At 37.6% G+C, this 17374-nt stretch overlaps 1 protein-coding gene across 2 annotated transcripts in view; it reads right to left on the reverse strand.

The window, feature by feature from the left end:
* The window catches only part of FMN2 (formin 2), a 375250-nt gene that overhangs the window by 65980 nt on the left and 291896 nt on the right, over positions 1-17374 (reverse strand). For both annotated transcript variants that reach the window (XM_073899944.1, XM_073899942.1), the window contains exon 15: positions 16132-16183. In XM_073899944.1, coding sequence (XP_073756045.1) covers positions 16132-16183 — 52 coding nt within the window. The remainder of the gene's footprint in view (positions 1-16131; positions 16184-17374) is intronic.

The raw sequence follows: 17374 nt of genomic DNA on the forward strand, positions 1-17374 counted from the left end.
TCTCCCAGAAAAAATCTTGTCCTCTCTCTGAAAGTGATTTTAGACTACTTTTGTTCAACTGTTTTTCTAGAATCTACCGTCTTAGAAGCATAGTTTCTCAAACCATACAGCCCTAATGGATTTGAGTCATGATACTACAGTCAAACACACCTGCTAACTTGAATTAACGCCTACCATTTCTACTTTCTATTTTCTAAAATATAAAAATCAGTGGTCAAAATAGCATAATCTGTCTTTCTTGCATTATCTTCACCCTCCCCACCCCCTATAAGAACATAGCTGCCAGTATCCCCAATGAGAATATGGTGATTTCATCACTCTTCTTGGTTAGGATAAGACTTTAGGAGTTTTAACTTCTATCAAGTTGGAGAACGTAGCTTCTGGACAGACTTTAGTCTATACAAGGCCCAAATAGATTTTTGAACACTGGAATGGAGAAGATCTCAACTCTACACAACAAGGTAAGTTTCTATTTTGAAAACAACTTTTCAAAAGGGCAGTAATTCTGTGATATACTTTTTCCCCTTTATAATTAGCAACGAAAATTGAAAGGAAACATGCCAAACTCTGAGGGAGACGGTCCTGAAGTTCTTCTATTCGGAATACACAAAAGCTAACAAAAACTTTCAAGAGAGACCAACACAAATACTTTTTATAAGTGACAAAGGCCAGCAAATCGGCACCAGGTGTCATAGGCTCCTGCATTATTAATAATCAATGGATTTTATAAAAATTTAAATAACACAGCCACAGAAGAAAATCCCTTTGTACAAAGAAAAGTGCCATCGCTAAACTCTACCACCTGGACTGAAAGTAAAAAGTATGGAACACAGCGTCTACCACTGATCCTAGGAAGACATCCTCTTATGGGCCTCCAAATGGTAAACCTCCTGGTGGGATTTGAAGTAGTTAACCAGAAATCCAAATTGGAAAATAACAAACTCCAACTTTGTTTTACTTTATCAATATTGTTAAGAGAATGATGTAATTGTTTGGGGGATTTGCAAAGACGTTCCATGTCACTTCAGTTTTAATACCAGGCTGGAGCCTGCCTGGTCTGCCAGCAGAAGCCAGATAAACACAGACCTGTAGTCTTTCTATTCATCTCCGGGTAGTTACTCAGAAAGATTCTGGAAAATATGCCTATTATGAACTAAACATTTCACTTTTCATTTTATCCATGCGCCAGAAGTCCATTCCTTGGATAAACACTTTACAAACTGACACTCTAAAAGTCACTAAACATGATAAAGTATGTGTGCATCATTTCAGGACTGATTAAATATTTTCTCTCCCATGACAAATGAACAGTTACATACTATATGAAATGATTGGAACCAACATTCCTTTTCTTTCTTTCCTTTACTTTGTCTCTATTTTGCACGAAAGATTAATTTTCCATTTCAACTCATTCGTTATGCAATCTTGGCTTTGGTAAAATACCACTCAAGCAATGTTACACGCAGAAATAGTATTTATTTTTTTAAACATGTGATTGAAAATTCTTTCACAAATGTGTTTTCTTCCCCTACTATTTCTCGCCTTTTATTACTGGTTGTTTCCAATTGCCTGTGTTATTATTTGTATTAAATGGGGGAGGGTGGAGAAGTAGTGTATTCTATTTAAAAATTAAAAAAAAAAAAGACTGGTAGCATGAGGTACATTAAGCGTATGTTAAAACTATACAGTTATTCTTCATTACATCCCCATGCCAAAATAAAGCACATTGATTTGTTAGTTCTATAAGTACGATTATAATAATTGCTAATCTACTTAACAAATCTGTTGTCTCACTTATGATTAGATTAATTACATTTTACTCTTTCTCTTGTCTTTAGCTCCTGGGTGGGGGTGGGGACTTCCATTCTGAAACACATTTTAAAAAGAGAACTTTACATAAAAATTTCAGTAGGATATATGTCCTGTTGAAAAATAGAAACATCTTTGAAACGAATGTTTTAATCTATAAGAAAAATCACAAACTTCCTAGAAAAATGAAATAGTCCTTTTAAAATGAAGAAGTGGTACAAACAAATTACTTTGTTTTCCATTACCACATAAGGTACCCCAAGTTAATTATACCTTTCTCACCCTTTTTTTCCTTTATCTGGAACATCATGTAAATTAACTGACAAAGGTAAGTTATCTAATGTAATAGTTATAATTCAAATCTTACTTTTAGTCATTTCCACCTGCTTTATTGATGCCAGAATAATAAATTTAGTGTAACTAAAGGAACTGATAGCTGAAACAAACTGTTTCTAAAATCTGCTCTTTTTCTATTCCAAAAGCCAGTTTCACCATAAAATATGTATTTTAGCAGCGGAATTTAATAAAAAAAAATTCTAAGAAAAATTTTAAGTTAGCCACAACTTACAAATAAGGATCTCTGAGTATCAGAAGCCAATTTTATAACTCCCACTCTCATTATTCTTTAAATAGAGATATAAAGGAATGGCCATTTATTAGACAAATCCAGAATCCCTACGTTCCCTCCTTGTGAGCTGAGACAGACACTGAGTAATTCTGTGGGAAAATAAAAACAACATATTTGGTCTGGTGATATTTTTCCACAATTGAAGAGAGCCACTTATGTTAATTAAAAATAAAATAAAAGCAGAAGCTGAAATAAACACATACAGTGTGTATGCAGCCAACCTTAACAAGATTCTGCTGAAATCCATCTTGTAATACAATGATAGTTTGGCTTGCCCAGTGAAATCATCTGAAGATGAGAGTATGTTCATCCGATTTATATTTGGGTTTTGGGTAAGGTTCAAGAATCATCTACTCAGTTGTCTTACTTTCTGGGAGAATTGAAGAGTTCAGTCAAACTATTTTTTCAAAAGCTATATATTTTTGTTGATGTGAAATAGGAACACAGTCCCACTTCTCAGGTTAATAGCAAAAATGTATGAGTAAACAGACAAACTTGGCATATAAAACTATCATGCTAACAAACGGAACATAAAAAAAGTCTGATTTGCTTTAAAAAATATACTAACCTAAATATTCTTTTGAATATTTTTATTTTGTAAGGAAATCATAAGATGACCCAAAAAACCCATAATATTCCATTATAGAAAAAAAATTCTAATTAGTACCTAGATAAAAGTTCACTTATCCATTTTACTTATTTATTTTTATTTTTTTATCATGTTCAGTTAGCCAACATATAGTACATCATTAGTTTTTGATGTAGTGTTCAATGATTCATTAGTTGCATATAACACCAATGAACTAGTATATAATTCCTTTCAAAGCATGCTGATTGAGTTTGTGTAGTTTACAAAACATTTTTATGAACACACTTTCCTAGTAAAGGTCTCTTACTAGCCTCACTTGAGGGAACTTGAGGAAACTTTGTATCTTGCAAAGAACAAGCAAGGTATTCTGTTCCTAGAAGATGGAAAGAAGGAGAGGTTATATGCCTTTTACACACAAGGAAGCTGAGGCCCAGGCACCTTCTGTGGTTTTTCCAACTGCAATTCTGAGGTAGAGCTCTCAGGGCCCTGTCTGCCACACTGGCTTGCTTTCTTTCGTAACAACCGTAGTGAGTGTGTGGAATGCTAAATTGCCTCAAAAACTTTGACAAACAGGAAAGTTCCATCACAATATGATCCTCAAGACACTTAGAGCCCAACTCAGCTATCACAATGACCTGTAAATGACTCTCAACTAGTCCTAAAAATGAAAGAACATAATTTGTCACTGATTGTCACTGGGCCTCTTGTGACAGGGTACAAAGTAAAACTAAAATGTCTTGTGTTGGGACGCCTGGGTGGCTCAGTCAGTTAAGCGTATGCTATCGGCTCAGGTCATGATCTCGGGGTCCTGGGATTGAGTCCCGCATCGGGCTCCCTGCTCAGTGGGGAGTCTGCTTCTCCCTCTGCCTGCTGCTCCCCCCGCTTGTGCTCTCTCTCTCTGACAAATAAATCTTAAAAAATAAATAAATAAAAATAAAGCATCTTGTGCTGTAACAGCATCGTTGAGATAAAAACAGAACCTTACAAAGAAATTCCTTTGATTAAGATGCTTTCAATATATTCATACAACCAAAACTTCCCTGTGTATTTGCTGCCTCAAAGTCAGGAAAATGAAAAAGTTCAGCTTTGCTGGTACTTAAACATGCAGACCAAGTAGAATCAGTGTGTTTATATACCATCTTACCTTCAAAATGGATTGCAGCTGGCTTAATAATATGACACATAGAACATAATAATAACCCATAATAAACAGAAAATAAAGGAGGGACTAGAGACTGAGAAGCTATCTGCCCAAATACACATTCCTGGCTCAGCTCTCCTCTCCTTCAGGGTCTTGCCTAGGCAACTCCCAGAGATCAAACAGAGAGTAGAGAGTTGGCATTTTGTTTTAAATTTTGGGGGGTTTTGGAGGGGGTGATGGGAAGGTTAGGTAAAGGGGTTTCTGCACAAAGAAACACAAGCCCAAGAAACTGTAAAAGCCTGAGGCCTTGGGTTCCCAAGAAGTTTACACTGGTAGAGAGAACACTTGGTGATCTACTGCTAGGGGTGAGAATGGGATGGTTTACAAAAATGGCCAAGGAGGGAGAACCAAGACTCTAGAATCTGGGTTAAATCCACCAATCCCTCAGCTGCAGGGGAGGAACCAGCCGGCCTGGCTGAGTGAAACCCTTTCAGCACGTCAGGAAGAAACACTTCTGCCTGCTTGTATACACAGCTCTAGCTAAAGCAGTGAATTCAGCTGAGGCTGATGTACTTCCAGATTGCCAGGTGTGTGTGTGATTTTATTTTAAACCTACCTTCCTAAAAGCTGCCCTGGGTCAGAATAGATATTGTTCAGCAAATGATTGGTCAGAGGTTACACTGAAGCCCCTAGGGCCAGGGAGGCCTCTATCATTGGCTGATGGATCTGTACGCATCCTGGGGACTGTCGGCAAGTCTGCTCCACATCCTGGTCTCATGGCTCCTGAGTAGGTGCAGCCTTGTAAACTTACGCACAGCCCTCCCCACCCCTAGGGTGGGCTCTGATCCCAGGAGGATCCCTTCTTGGCTATCTCCTTCCCTGGTTCTTTCTGTTAAACTTCTGACTGCTTAACCATTTTGCTTGTTGCCCCTTATATCCGGAGCTGTGCATGCCCTCTTAATTGCTTTACACTAAGACCACCATTGTTTCAACATTTAGGCATGGAATTCTCCTCTTTCCAAATAAAGTCAGTCCTCTCAGACAGAGCTGCAGACCTCTGGGCAGGATCTCTGTGTCTCTGCACAAGAGCTAAAGTTAGAGGTGAGACAGTGGCCCACTTGTCCCAAAGTGAGACTTCTGCTCAACAAGCAGGAGCTGAGGTGGGTAGCCCCTAGTTTTCTTGGCTTGCACTTCTTGGTATATAAAGATCCCTCATTCTAATAGTCAGCTGGGGTGGAAAATTTGGGGCCCAATATTCTTGGTCTGCCACCCCAGGGGGAGAGCTTACATCTTGCAAATGGAGGCTGGGTTAAGGAAAGGAGCCCCTCCTCTCTACATATTTTGTTTAGGATAGAACTTCTGCAGTAAGCTACAGCTGATGGGATGCAGTCCGCTGACCCAGGGTGAATGACAGACCGGGAGCCAGGGAGAGGGCACCTGCAGTTTCCATAAGATCGAACTAGAAAGAATGGGTTGTGGCTCCAATGCCACAGACTCCCACTGTTCTTGCCAAGATTAAGTAGATTGTCTTGAATGAATGATTCTCCATTTGCTGGATACCCTTAGAATATTCTCTAGAGATGTTAAATGATTGTTTTACATAATTTTCTCCAGTTAGATGTTCATTTTTGGGGATGAGAGTCATTCTGGAAGTCAGTCTCCTAAGTTCTATGTATATAAATATAGGTAGATAGATAGATAGATAGATAGATAGATAGATAGATAGATACAACTCATCTAATTATTTTGAATTGATCTCCACCCAATTTACAATCTAGGTATTGCTTCTCTTATTTCACAGATAAGGACAAAGATTCAGAAGTTATGGTAAATCCTTGAAGCCACAGTGTCAGCCCTTTGGAGCAAGTGCAGATATACAGATGTGATACCAAAATCTATGTTCCATGACCATGCGAGGCTGTCCAGTGTGTGACCCAATGGAGACAGTGAAGAACATGAATCAAACAAATAAATACATGGCCTGAATCTGAAATCTGTCTGTGGTTTCTATTATTACTACCAAATGTTTTCTAATCTCTAGTTAAGATAATAATGTGAATATAATATAGCAATTAACATCCACAAACTAAGCATCTGGCAAATATTCACTAACTTAATTCTTACCTCCAGAGTAGGTACTATTATCCTGGAGTTACAATATTGGCCCAAAATCACAGAGCTAACACATGAAGAGCAGGATTTGAACTCCACGGCCATCAGACCAGGGTTACACTGCCTTCCTGAATAGAATTACTACTGATCGCTGATCTGGTCATGTATGATTGCTACAAACATGGAACAAAGATTTATTTCTTTGAGAAATGTTTCTTATGATTCATTATTCTTATTTTTATTTTTATTTTTTTTGAAGATTTACTTATCAATTTGAGAGAGATAGGGAGCAAGCAAGTAGGGGGAGGGGCAGAGGGAGAGAATCCTCAAGCAGACTCCCTGCTGAGCTTGGAGCCCAACACTGGGCTCAATCCCATGACCCATGAGATCGTGACCTGAGCTGAAACCAAGCACTGGACACTTAATGGACTGAGCCACCCAGGCACCCCTTTATTTTTATTTTTGAATTTCAGGATTGTTTAATTATAAAAGACGGCTCTTTCACTAACAGTTTGGTCATTAGGCAAATTTTCTTTCATGTAACTAACCGAAATTTCTGTTTGTCATAATTTAAGGACTTTCTTTTTTTATTCCAGTATAGTTGATGTACAATGCTGTATTGGTTTCAGGTGTACAATATAGTGATTCAGCAATTCCTTACTCAGGGCTCATTGTGGTAAGTGTACTGTTAATCCCCTTCACATATTTCATCCATCTACTGACCCACCTCCTTCTGGAAACCATCTGTTTGTTTTCTATAGTTAAGGGTCTGTTTTTTGGTTAGTCTCTTTTTTTCTTTGTTTCGTTTCATAGTTCTACATATGAGTAAAATCTTATAGTATTTGTCTTTGACTGATATATTTCACTATGCGTTATACTCTCTAGATACATCCATGTTGTTGCAAATGGCAAGATTTCATTCTTTCTTATGGTTGAGTAATATTCTATTGTATATATACCATATCTTCTTTATTCATCTATCAATGGACATGTTGGCTGTTTCCATAATGTGGCTATTATAAATAATGCTGCAATAGACATAGGGGTGCATATATCTTTTCAAATTAGTATTTTCATATTCTTTGGGTAATTACCCAGAAGTGGAATTATTGGATCATATAGTAATTAAATTTTTATTTGTTTGATGAACCTCCCTAGGAGTTGCACCAGTTAGCATTCCCACCAACAGTGCATGAGGGTTCCTTTTTTCTCAGTATCCTTACCAACATTTGTTTGTTGTGTTTTTTATTTTGGCCACTGTGACAATTGTAAAGTGATATCTCACTGTAGTTTGGATTTGCATTTCTTTGATGATAAGTGATATTGAGCATCTTTTCACATGTCTGTTGGCCATCTGGATGTCTTCTTTGGAGAAATGTATGTTGAGGTCTTCTGTTCATTTTTAACTGGATTATTTTATGATTGTGTGGGTTGAGTTGTAGGACTTTTTTTAAGATTTTATATATTTACTTGAGATAGAGAGAGCATGAGTGGGGGAGCAGTAGGGATGGAGGGAGAGTGAGAAGCAGACCCCCCCACTGGGCAGGGAGCCAGATGTGGGGCTCAATTCCAGAACCCTGAGATCATGACCTGAACTGAAGGCTTAACCAACTGAGCCACCTAGGCACTGCATGAGTTCTTTATATGTTTTGATACTAACCCTTTATTGGATAGGTCATTTGCAAATATTTTCTCCCATTCATTAGGTTGTCTTTTAGTTTTGTTGAATCTTTCCTTTGCTGGGCAGAAGGTTTTTATTTTGATGTAGTCTCAATAATTTATATTTGCTTTTAACTCCTTTGCCTCAGGGGACATATCTAGAAAAATGTTGCTGTGGCTAATGTAAGAAAATTACTGCCTGTGTTCTCTTCTAGGATTTTTATGGTTTCAGGTCTCACACTGTGGTTCATAATCCATTTTGAGCTTATTTTTGTATATGGGGTAAGAAAGTGCTCCAGTTCCATTCTTTTCCACGTAGCTTTCCAGTTCTCCAAACACCCATTTGCTGAAGAGATTGCGTTTTTCCCATTACATAATCTTGACTCCTTTGTCAAAGATTAATTGACCATATAGTCATGGGCTTATTTCTGGGCTCTCTTTTCTGTTCCATTCATCTATGTGTCTATTTTTGTGCCAGTACCATACTGCTTTGATTTCTACAGCTTTGTGATATATCTCGAAATCTAGGATTGTGATACCTCCAGTTTTGTTCTTTTTCAAGACTGCTTTGGCTATTCATGGTCTTTTGGCATTCCACAAAAATTTTAGGATTATTTGTTCTCATTCTATGAAAAATTCTGTTAGTATTTTGATAGACATCGCATTAAATCTGTACATTGCTCTGGGTGGTATAGATATTTTAGCAATATTTGTTCTTCCAATCCATGAGCATGGGATATCCTTATATTTGTTTCTGTTGTCTTTAATTTCTTTCATCAATGTTTCATAGTTTTCAGAGTACAGGATTTCACCTCCTTGATTAAGTTTATTCCTAGGTATTTTATTATTTTGGGTGCAATTGCAAATGGGATTGTTTTCTTAATTTTTCTTTCTGCCGCTTTGTTATTAGTGTATAGAAATGAAACAGATTTCTGTACATTGATTTTGTGTCCTGCAACGTTACTGAATTCATTTATCAATTTTAGTATTAGACTCCAGTGGTGGAGCCTTTCAGGTTTTCTACACACAGTACCATGTCACTGCAAATAGTGAAAGCTTTATTTCTTCCTTACTGATTTAGATCACTTTTATTAATTTTTCTTGACTTATCTCTGTGGCTAGAACCTCCAGTATTATGTTGAATAAAAGTGGTAAGGGTGAACATCCTTGTTTTGTTCCTGATCTTAGGGGAAAAGCTCTTAGTTTTTCACCATTGAGTATGATGTTTGCTGTGGGTTTTTCATTAATGGCCTTTATTATTCTGAGGAATGTTCCTTCTAAACCTACTTTGTGGAGGGTCTTATCATGATTTGGATGTTGTACTTTGTCAAATGTTCTTTCTGAGTCTATTGAAAAGATCATATGCTTTTTATACTTTCTCCTGTTGATATGATGTATCATGTTGATTGATTTGTGAATATTGAACCACTCTTGTACCCCAGCAATAAATCCCACTTGATTGTGAATGATTTTTAAACATATTATGAGATTCAATTTGCTGAAACTTTGTTCCGGATTTTTGCATCTATGTTCATCAGAGATACTGGCCTGTCTCTTTTTTCTGTAATGTCTTTATGTGGTTTTGGTATCAGGGTAATGCTGGCCTCATAGAGTGAATTTGAAAGCTTTTTCTTCCTCTTCAATTTTTGGAATAGTTTGAGAACAGGTATTAACTCTTCTTTAAATGTTCAGTAGAATTTGCCTGTGATGCCATCTGGTCCTGGACTTTTGTTTGTTGGGAGTTATTTGATTACTGATTCAATTTCATGCCTAGTAATCAGTCTGTTCAGATTTTCTGTTTTTTCCTGGTTCAGTTTGGTTATATATGTTTCTAGCAATTTATCCATTTCTTCTAGGTTGTCCAATTTGTTGGCATATCATTTTTCATAATATTCTCTTAAAATCCTTTGTATTTCTGTGGTGCCGGTTGTTATTTCTCCTCTTTCATTTCTGATTTTGTTGTTTTGAATCTTCTCCCTCTCTCTCTCTCTCGTTGATGAGTCTAACTAAAGGTTTATAAATTTTGTTTATCTTTTCAAAGAGAGCTCCTGGTTTCATTGAACTGTTCTATTATTTTGTTTTTACTTTCTAGGTAATATATTTCTAATCTTTATTATTTCCTTCCTTCTACTGGTTTGGAGTTTTGTTTGTTCTTTTTTCTATCTTCTTTAGGTGTAAGGTTAGGTTTTTTATTTGAGATTTTTCTTGCTTTTTGAGTTAGGCCTGTCTTGCTCTAAACTTCCCTCTTAGAATAGCTTTTGCTACATCCTAAAGATTTTGTACTGTTGTGTTTTCTTTTCTTTTTTTTTAAGATTTTATTTATTTATTTGTCAGAGAGAGAGCACACAAGCAGAGGGAGCAGCAGGGAGAGGGGGAAGCAGACTCCCTGCTGAGCAAGGAGCCCGATGCAGGACTCGATCCCAGGACTCTGGGATCATGATCTGATCCAAAGGCAGATGCTTAACCGAATGGAGCCACCCAGGCGTCCCTGTACTGTTGTGTTTTCATGTACTTTTTTATTTCTTCTTTTATTTCCTGGTTGACCCATTCATTGTTTAGTAGCACATTATTTAACCTCCATGTATTTGTGGTTTTTCCAGAATTTTTCTTGTGGTTGATTTCTACTTTCATAGCATTGTAGTCAGAAAATATGCCTGGTATGACTTTGATGTTTTTGAATTTGTTGAGACTTGTTTTGTGGCCTAATATGTGATCTGTTCTGGAGAATGTTCCATGTGCACTTGAAAACAATATGTATTCTGCTGTTTTAGGATGGAATATTCTGAATATACCTGTTAGACCCTTCTGGTCCAATATGTCATTCAAAGCTATTACTGTTTCCTCATTGATTTTCTATTTGAATGATCTGTCCATTGCTGTGAGTGGATGTTATGTCCCCTACTACTATTGTTATTACTATCAATTATTTCCTTTATGTTTGTTATTGGCTGCTTTACATATTTGGGTGCTCCCGTGTTGGGTGCATACTTACAATTGTTACATTTTCTTGTTGGAGTTTCCATTTATTATTACATAGTGTCCTTTTTTCTCTCCTGTTAACAGTCTTTGTTTTAAAGTTTATTTTGTCCAGTAGAAGTATTGCTACCCTGGCTTTCTTTTCACTTCCATTTGCATGATACAGGCTTTTCTATTCCTTCACTTTCTTTCTTTTTTTTTTTTTTTAGTGTTCCATGATTCATTGTTTGCATATAACACCCAATGCTCCATGCAAAACATGCCCTCCTTAATACCCATCACCAGGCTAACCCATCCCCCACCCCCTCCCCTCTAGAACGCTCAGTTTGTTTTTCAGAGTCCATAGTCTCTCATGGTTCGTCTCCCCCTCCGATTTCCCCCCCTTCATTCTTCCCCTCCTGCTATCTTCTTCTTCTTCTTTTTTTTAACATATAATGTATTATTTCTTTCAGAGGTACAGGTCTGTGATTCAACAGTCTTACACAATTCACAACGCTCACCATAGCACATACCCTTCCCAATGTCTATTGGGACCCCATCCCTCCCAACCCCCACTATTCTAGCAACCCTCAGTTTCTTTCCTGAGATTAAGAATTCCTCATATAGGGCGCCTGGGTGGCTCAGTTGGTTAAGCGACTGCCTTTGGCTCAGGTCATGATCCTGGAGTCCCTGGATCGAGTCCCGCATCGGGTTCCCTGCTCAGGAGGGAGTCTGCTTCTCTCTCTGACCCTCCCCCCATCTCATGTGCTTTCTCTCTCTCTCTCATTCTCTCTCTCTCAAATAAATAAATAAAATCTTAAAAAAAAAAAAGAATTCCTCATATACCCCTTCACTTTCAATCTGTATGTGTCTTTAGGTCTGAAATGAGTCTCTTGCAGGCAGCATAGAGATGGGTCTTGCTTTGCCATCCATTCTGTCATCCTCTGCCTTTTGATTGGAGCATCAGTCCATTTACATTCAGAGTAATTGTTGATAGATATGTACTTATTGCCATTTTGTTACTTGTTTTTATGTTTTTTGTAGTTCTTCTCTGCTCCTTTCTTCTCTTGCTTTCTTCTCTCATGGTTTGCTGGTTTTCTTTAGTGAAATCCTTGGATTCCTTTCTACTTTTTTTGCATATCTATTACTGGTTTTTCATTTGCGGTCACCATTAGGTTTGTATATAACACCTTTTGCATATAGCAGTCTATATTAACTTGTTGGTCCCTTAAGTTTGGGACCATTCTTTACTCTTCTCCCCCTCACATTTTAGGTATATGGTGTCATACTTTACATCCTCTTATTTTGTTAATACCTTGATTGACATTTACAGATATACTTATTTTTACTGCTTTTTTGTTTCCTGCATTTGTTACTCCTCTCTATGGTCTTTCCTTTTTACTCAAAGAGTCCCCTTTAACATTTCTTGTAGGGCTGGTTTAGTGGTCATGAATTTTTTTTTTTTTTGACATTAAGAGGATGTGTATTTATTTACAAACACATAGTAGGAAAAAAGATCTAAGTCACTAGATGTAAGGACACAGGTTCTCTTTTTTTTTGTTGCTGCTTTTTTTTTTACTCTGAAATATAGTTGACATAATATTATGTTAGTTTCAGATGTACAACATAGGGATTCAACAGTTATATACATTACAAAATGCTCACCATGGGCGCCTGGGTGGCTCAGTTGGTTAAGCGACTGCCTTCGGCTCAGGTCATGATCCTGGAGTCCCGGGATCGAGTCCCACATCGGGCTCCCTGCTCAGCAGGGAGTCTGCTTCTCCCTCTGACCCTCTTCCCTCTCGTGCTTTCTATCTCTCATTCTCTCTCTCTCTCTCTCAAATAAATAAATAAAATCTTTAAAAAAAAAATGCTCACCATGATCAATGTAGTCACCATCTGTCACCATACATTATTACAATATTATTGACTATATTCCCTTATGCTCTGCCTATCATCACCATGATTTATTTACTTTATAACTGGAAGTTTGTGCCTCTTAATTCCCTTTAGTGGTCATGAATTTAACATTTTTTTTTTTTGGTCAGGGAAGCTCTTTATCTTTCTTTCTATTCTTAATGATAGCCTTGTTGCATAGAGTATTCTTGGCTGCACATTTCTTTCTTTGAATATATCATGCCACTCCTTTCTTGCCTGCAAAATTTCTACTAAAAAACAACAAAAAAAAACAAACAATGCTGAATGCCTTATGCGGTTTCCCTTGTATGTAACTGTTTTCTTTTGCTGCTTTAAAAATTCTCTATCACTACTTTTTGCCATTTTATTTGCTGTGTCTTGGTGTGGACCTCTTTGGGTTACTTTGTTGGGGGATCTCTGTGCATCCTGGATCTGGATTTCTGTTTCCTTTCCCAGATTCAGGAAGTTTTCAGCTATTATTTCTTCAAACAAATTTTCTGCCCCTTTTTCTCTCTCTTCTCCTTCTGGGATCCCTATAATGAGAATGTTATTATATTTGATGGTATCACTGAGGTCCCTTAGTCTATTTTCATTTTTTATTATTTCTTTTCTCTCTCCTCTTCAGCTTGATTATTTTCCATTACTCTGTCATCCATGTCATTGATCGGTTCTGCTTCCTCTAGCCTACTATTTATTCCTTCTAGTGTATTTTTAATTTCACTTACTGAGTTCTTCATCTCTGATTTGTTCTTTTTTATGTTTTCTATCTCTTTGTTAAGAGTGTTAAGAGTCTCACTGAGGTCCTCCACTCTTTCTTCAAGTCCAGTGACTATTTTTATGACCATTACTTTAAATTCTCTATCAGGCATATTACTTATCTCTGTTCTGTATAGCTCTTTTGCTGTGATTTTGTCCTGTTCTTTCACTCAGGACTTACTCCTCTGTCTCCTCATTTTGTCTAACTCTGTGCCTGTTTCTACATGCTAGAAAGGTCAGTTACATCTTCTGCTCTTGACAGGTCTTATAAAGAAGAGGTCCTGTAGCGTCCTGAAGTGAAATATCCTCTGTGTACCAGAACCTGATCCTTCAGGGGTATCTCCTATGTGTGCTGCATGCACACTTCTGTTGTGGCTGAGCCACTTTTGTCTTTAGTCCAGTTCTCTGCAATGGCTCTCTTTGCTTGTTGTGGGCAGGGTTTGGTCCCTGTGGTGTTAGTGGGTCAGTCTAGGGCCATGTTGGGCTTAAGTTGAGTCTTATCAAGTGTCTGTCAGATTTGCAGTAGCACTGAACTTCAGGACACAGTGGAAATGGGGAGAGAGGTGTCAGCAAGGTCCACTTAGGCAGGAGGGGACCTGCACCTCCTGGGGAATGAAGCAGGCAAGGTTGGAGGGGGTGTATATGCAGAAGCATGCATGGGCAGGATGCTCAGTGTTAGCAAGGTTTGCATGGATCTACTGTGGAGGGGAACCTGGAGCTGAGGCCTGGCTGGATGGAGTGTGTCCACAGAATGCTAGGGCTGGGCATGCTCTTATCAGGTTAGGTAGCAGGTATCATGTAATGCAGGCTCCCAAAGTTGTCATGTGTCTAGGCTATGGGTTGGGGGAGTGAAATGGTGCTCACCAGTTCCTTTGTTCCTGAAGAAATCTCCCAAGGATCCCTGCTCCCTCCAGCATATACTCTGACATTAGTAAATAAATCTCCCTCCCATACACTGCAGGAGTTTTTCAAACTGCTGCTTCTCTGCTGTATCTCAATAGGGCTTTTGGTTTTGCTGTCTCTTTAAGGGCGGGGATTCAATTTCCTCTCTGTTTGCCCTACTGGCTCTTGCAGGACCCTGATGATTTTTAATGTTCCAAGGTTTAAGCCCTGCTGATTTTAAGACCTCTTGAAATTCGGCCCCTCTGGTTTTCAAAGCCAGATCTCATGGGGATTCGTCTTTCCCATGTAGGATCTTTGGTGTGAGAATCTGTTTCTCTCCCCTTTCCATGCCTATGCCAGCGGGGTCTCGCCCTCCCATGGATGGTCCCATGGGTCTCCCTAGCTCCCAACTGTGTTTCCACACTTCCTACTCTCTTCAGTGTGGCCTCTTCTCTTCTCTACATTTAGTTATCAAGAGTCTGTCCTGCCAATCTTTGGGTCATTTTCTGATTTATTTACACTGATGTGGCTGTTATCTAGTTGTTTCCATGGGACCAGATGAGCTTAGGGTCCTCCTACTCTGCCATCTTCCCCGGAAGCTGTTGGTCTTCACCCGTTTTTGCTTTTCATTGAAACTGAACAATTCTCTTTACCAATTTGTCTAGCACAATATGTCATAGTAAATAAACAACTAAAAACATGATATCTGTTCACAGAATATACAGGATCTTGCCTAATAAAGTAATGGTAAAGAACTTTAATCAGAATTCTCCTTCAAGAGTAATCAGATTTCTTTAGAGAGTGTGGTGGTTAATTTGATATGTCAGCTTGGCTAGGTATGGCAACCAGTTTTGTGTCAAACATCAATGTAGATGTTGTGAAAATATTTTTAAGATGTGATTCATATTTAAATCAGTAGACTTTGAGGAAAGCACATTACCCTCCATAATGTAGATGGGCCTCATCCAAGCAGTTGAGGGTCTTAAAAAAAAAAGACTGTGGTTACCCTAATAGGAAGAAATTCTGGAATTCTGTCTTTAGAATGCTTTCAGACTCAAGATTGTTCACATTAACTCCTTTTAGGGCTTTCCAGCCCGCTATATGCCAATTCCCTAATCTCTCTCAGTCTCTCTGTAAACACACACACACACACACACACACACACACACACACACGTACATCCTATTGGTTCTGTTTTCTGGAGAACACTGACTAATATAGAGAGAAAGGAGAAAACTTGAGGCAGAGAAACCAAGAGATTTGTGAGATACTCTTCTATGCTCACTCACTCATGACTGCAAATCTCCATTCTGAAAGCAAAAGTTTATGCAACAGAAGCTCCTGGCTTCCTACTTAAACTCAATAGTTCCCTATAACCAAACTCTTCACCCTTCTTTCATGAAATAGGTTCCTGCTATCTTTCCTTCTCTTGTACTTCCACAGTCCTAAATCTCATCCAAAAAAGAAGGTACTAAGGTATTCACAATAATTTGGTACATCATCCAGAGTCATAAAAATAAAATTCAGAAATTCAATATATTAAAGTAAACTATTATTTTCTTTTTCTTTTATGCTTGAAAATAAAAACTGAGCTAATATTTGGGTCCTTGAGATATACTAATAAGTACTTTATAAACCTATTCTGAGAATAAATTTTTATATTAAAGGAAAGTAATTTCTCACCATTTATGAGTCTCTGTCAGTGAGTTTTCCTCTGCCTCTTGATCAACTTTAGCTGAAAATACAAAAAAAGAAAAAGAAATGAGATACATGATAGTTATACTATCTTAAGCAAAATATGATCCAAATAATGATATATATTTTTATTCATTATTAATTCTAATGCATTCCAGAAAGAGTTTATTTTAAATCTATAAATAAATATGATTAAACAGATTATAGTTCATTTTCATTAAGTTAATAATAGGTACCAACACACATAAGATATATAACGAATTACAAATTTAAAATTCTAAGTAATCTTTTTCTGAGTAATTTCTTTAAGTCATTAACCTGAGAAAACAAAACAGTAGTTAATTTAATATTCACAACAAATGTGTTTGTCAAGGATTTAAATGCTAATAACTAGTTAAAAATAATTCTCTCAAGCAAAGGTACAGAAACTAAGTCAAGAAACTCAATAGAAATGGTATGTGACCTTGACCAGTGCTCTCTGCACCAGACCACAAATGAACAGATCCAAAGGTTATTTCTACAGAGGTACAAGACACTAACATTTTCTACTAATTAAAAGTAGGGAGGAAATAGTATACTCATTTATTTGCTATCATTTTATTTATTTATTTATTTATTTATTCTATTATGTTAAGTTAATCACCATACATTACATCATTAGTTTTTGATGTAGTGATCCATGATTCATTGTTTGTGTATAACACCCAGTGCTCCATGCAGAACATGCCCTCCTTAATACCCATCACCAAGCTAACCCGTCCCCCCACCCCCTCCCCTCTAGAGCCCTCAGTTTGTTTCTCAGAGTCCATAGTCTCTCATGGTTCGTCTCCCCCTCCGATTTCCCCCCTTCATTTTTCCCTTCCTGCTATCTTCTTCTTCTTCTTTTTTTTTAATATATAATGTATTATTTGTTTCAGAGGTACAGGTCTGTGATTCAACAGTCTTACACAATTCACAGTGCTCACCATGGCACATACCCTCTCCAACGTCCATCACCCAGCCACCCCATCCCTTCCACCCCCCACCACTCCAGCAACCCTCAGTTTGTTTCCTGAGATTAAGAATTCCTCATATCAGTGAGGTCATATGATACATGTCTTTCTCTGATTGACTTATTTCGCACAGCATAATACCCTCCAGTTCTAGCCACGTCATTTTTGTTTAAAAATAAATGGTAGCCTGACACAGACTCAAAGATTAAATTTGAGAAAGCCATTATATCACTATTTGA

Source organism: Callorhinus ursinus, unplaced genomic scaffold (genome assembly GCF_003265705.2).
Source record: "Callorhinus ursinus isolate GAN/ISIS: 27379988/994484 unplaced genomic scaffold, GSC_fseal_2.0 scaffold13, whole genome shotgun sequence".
NCBI classification, from domain to species: domain Eukaryota; kingdom Metazoa; phylum Chordata; class Mammalia; order Carnivora; family Otariidae; genus Callorhinus; species Callorhinus ursinus.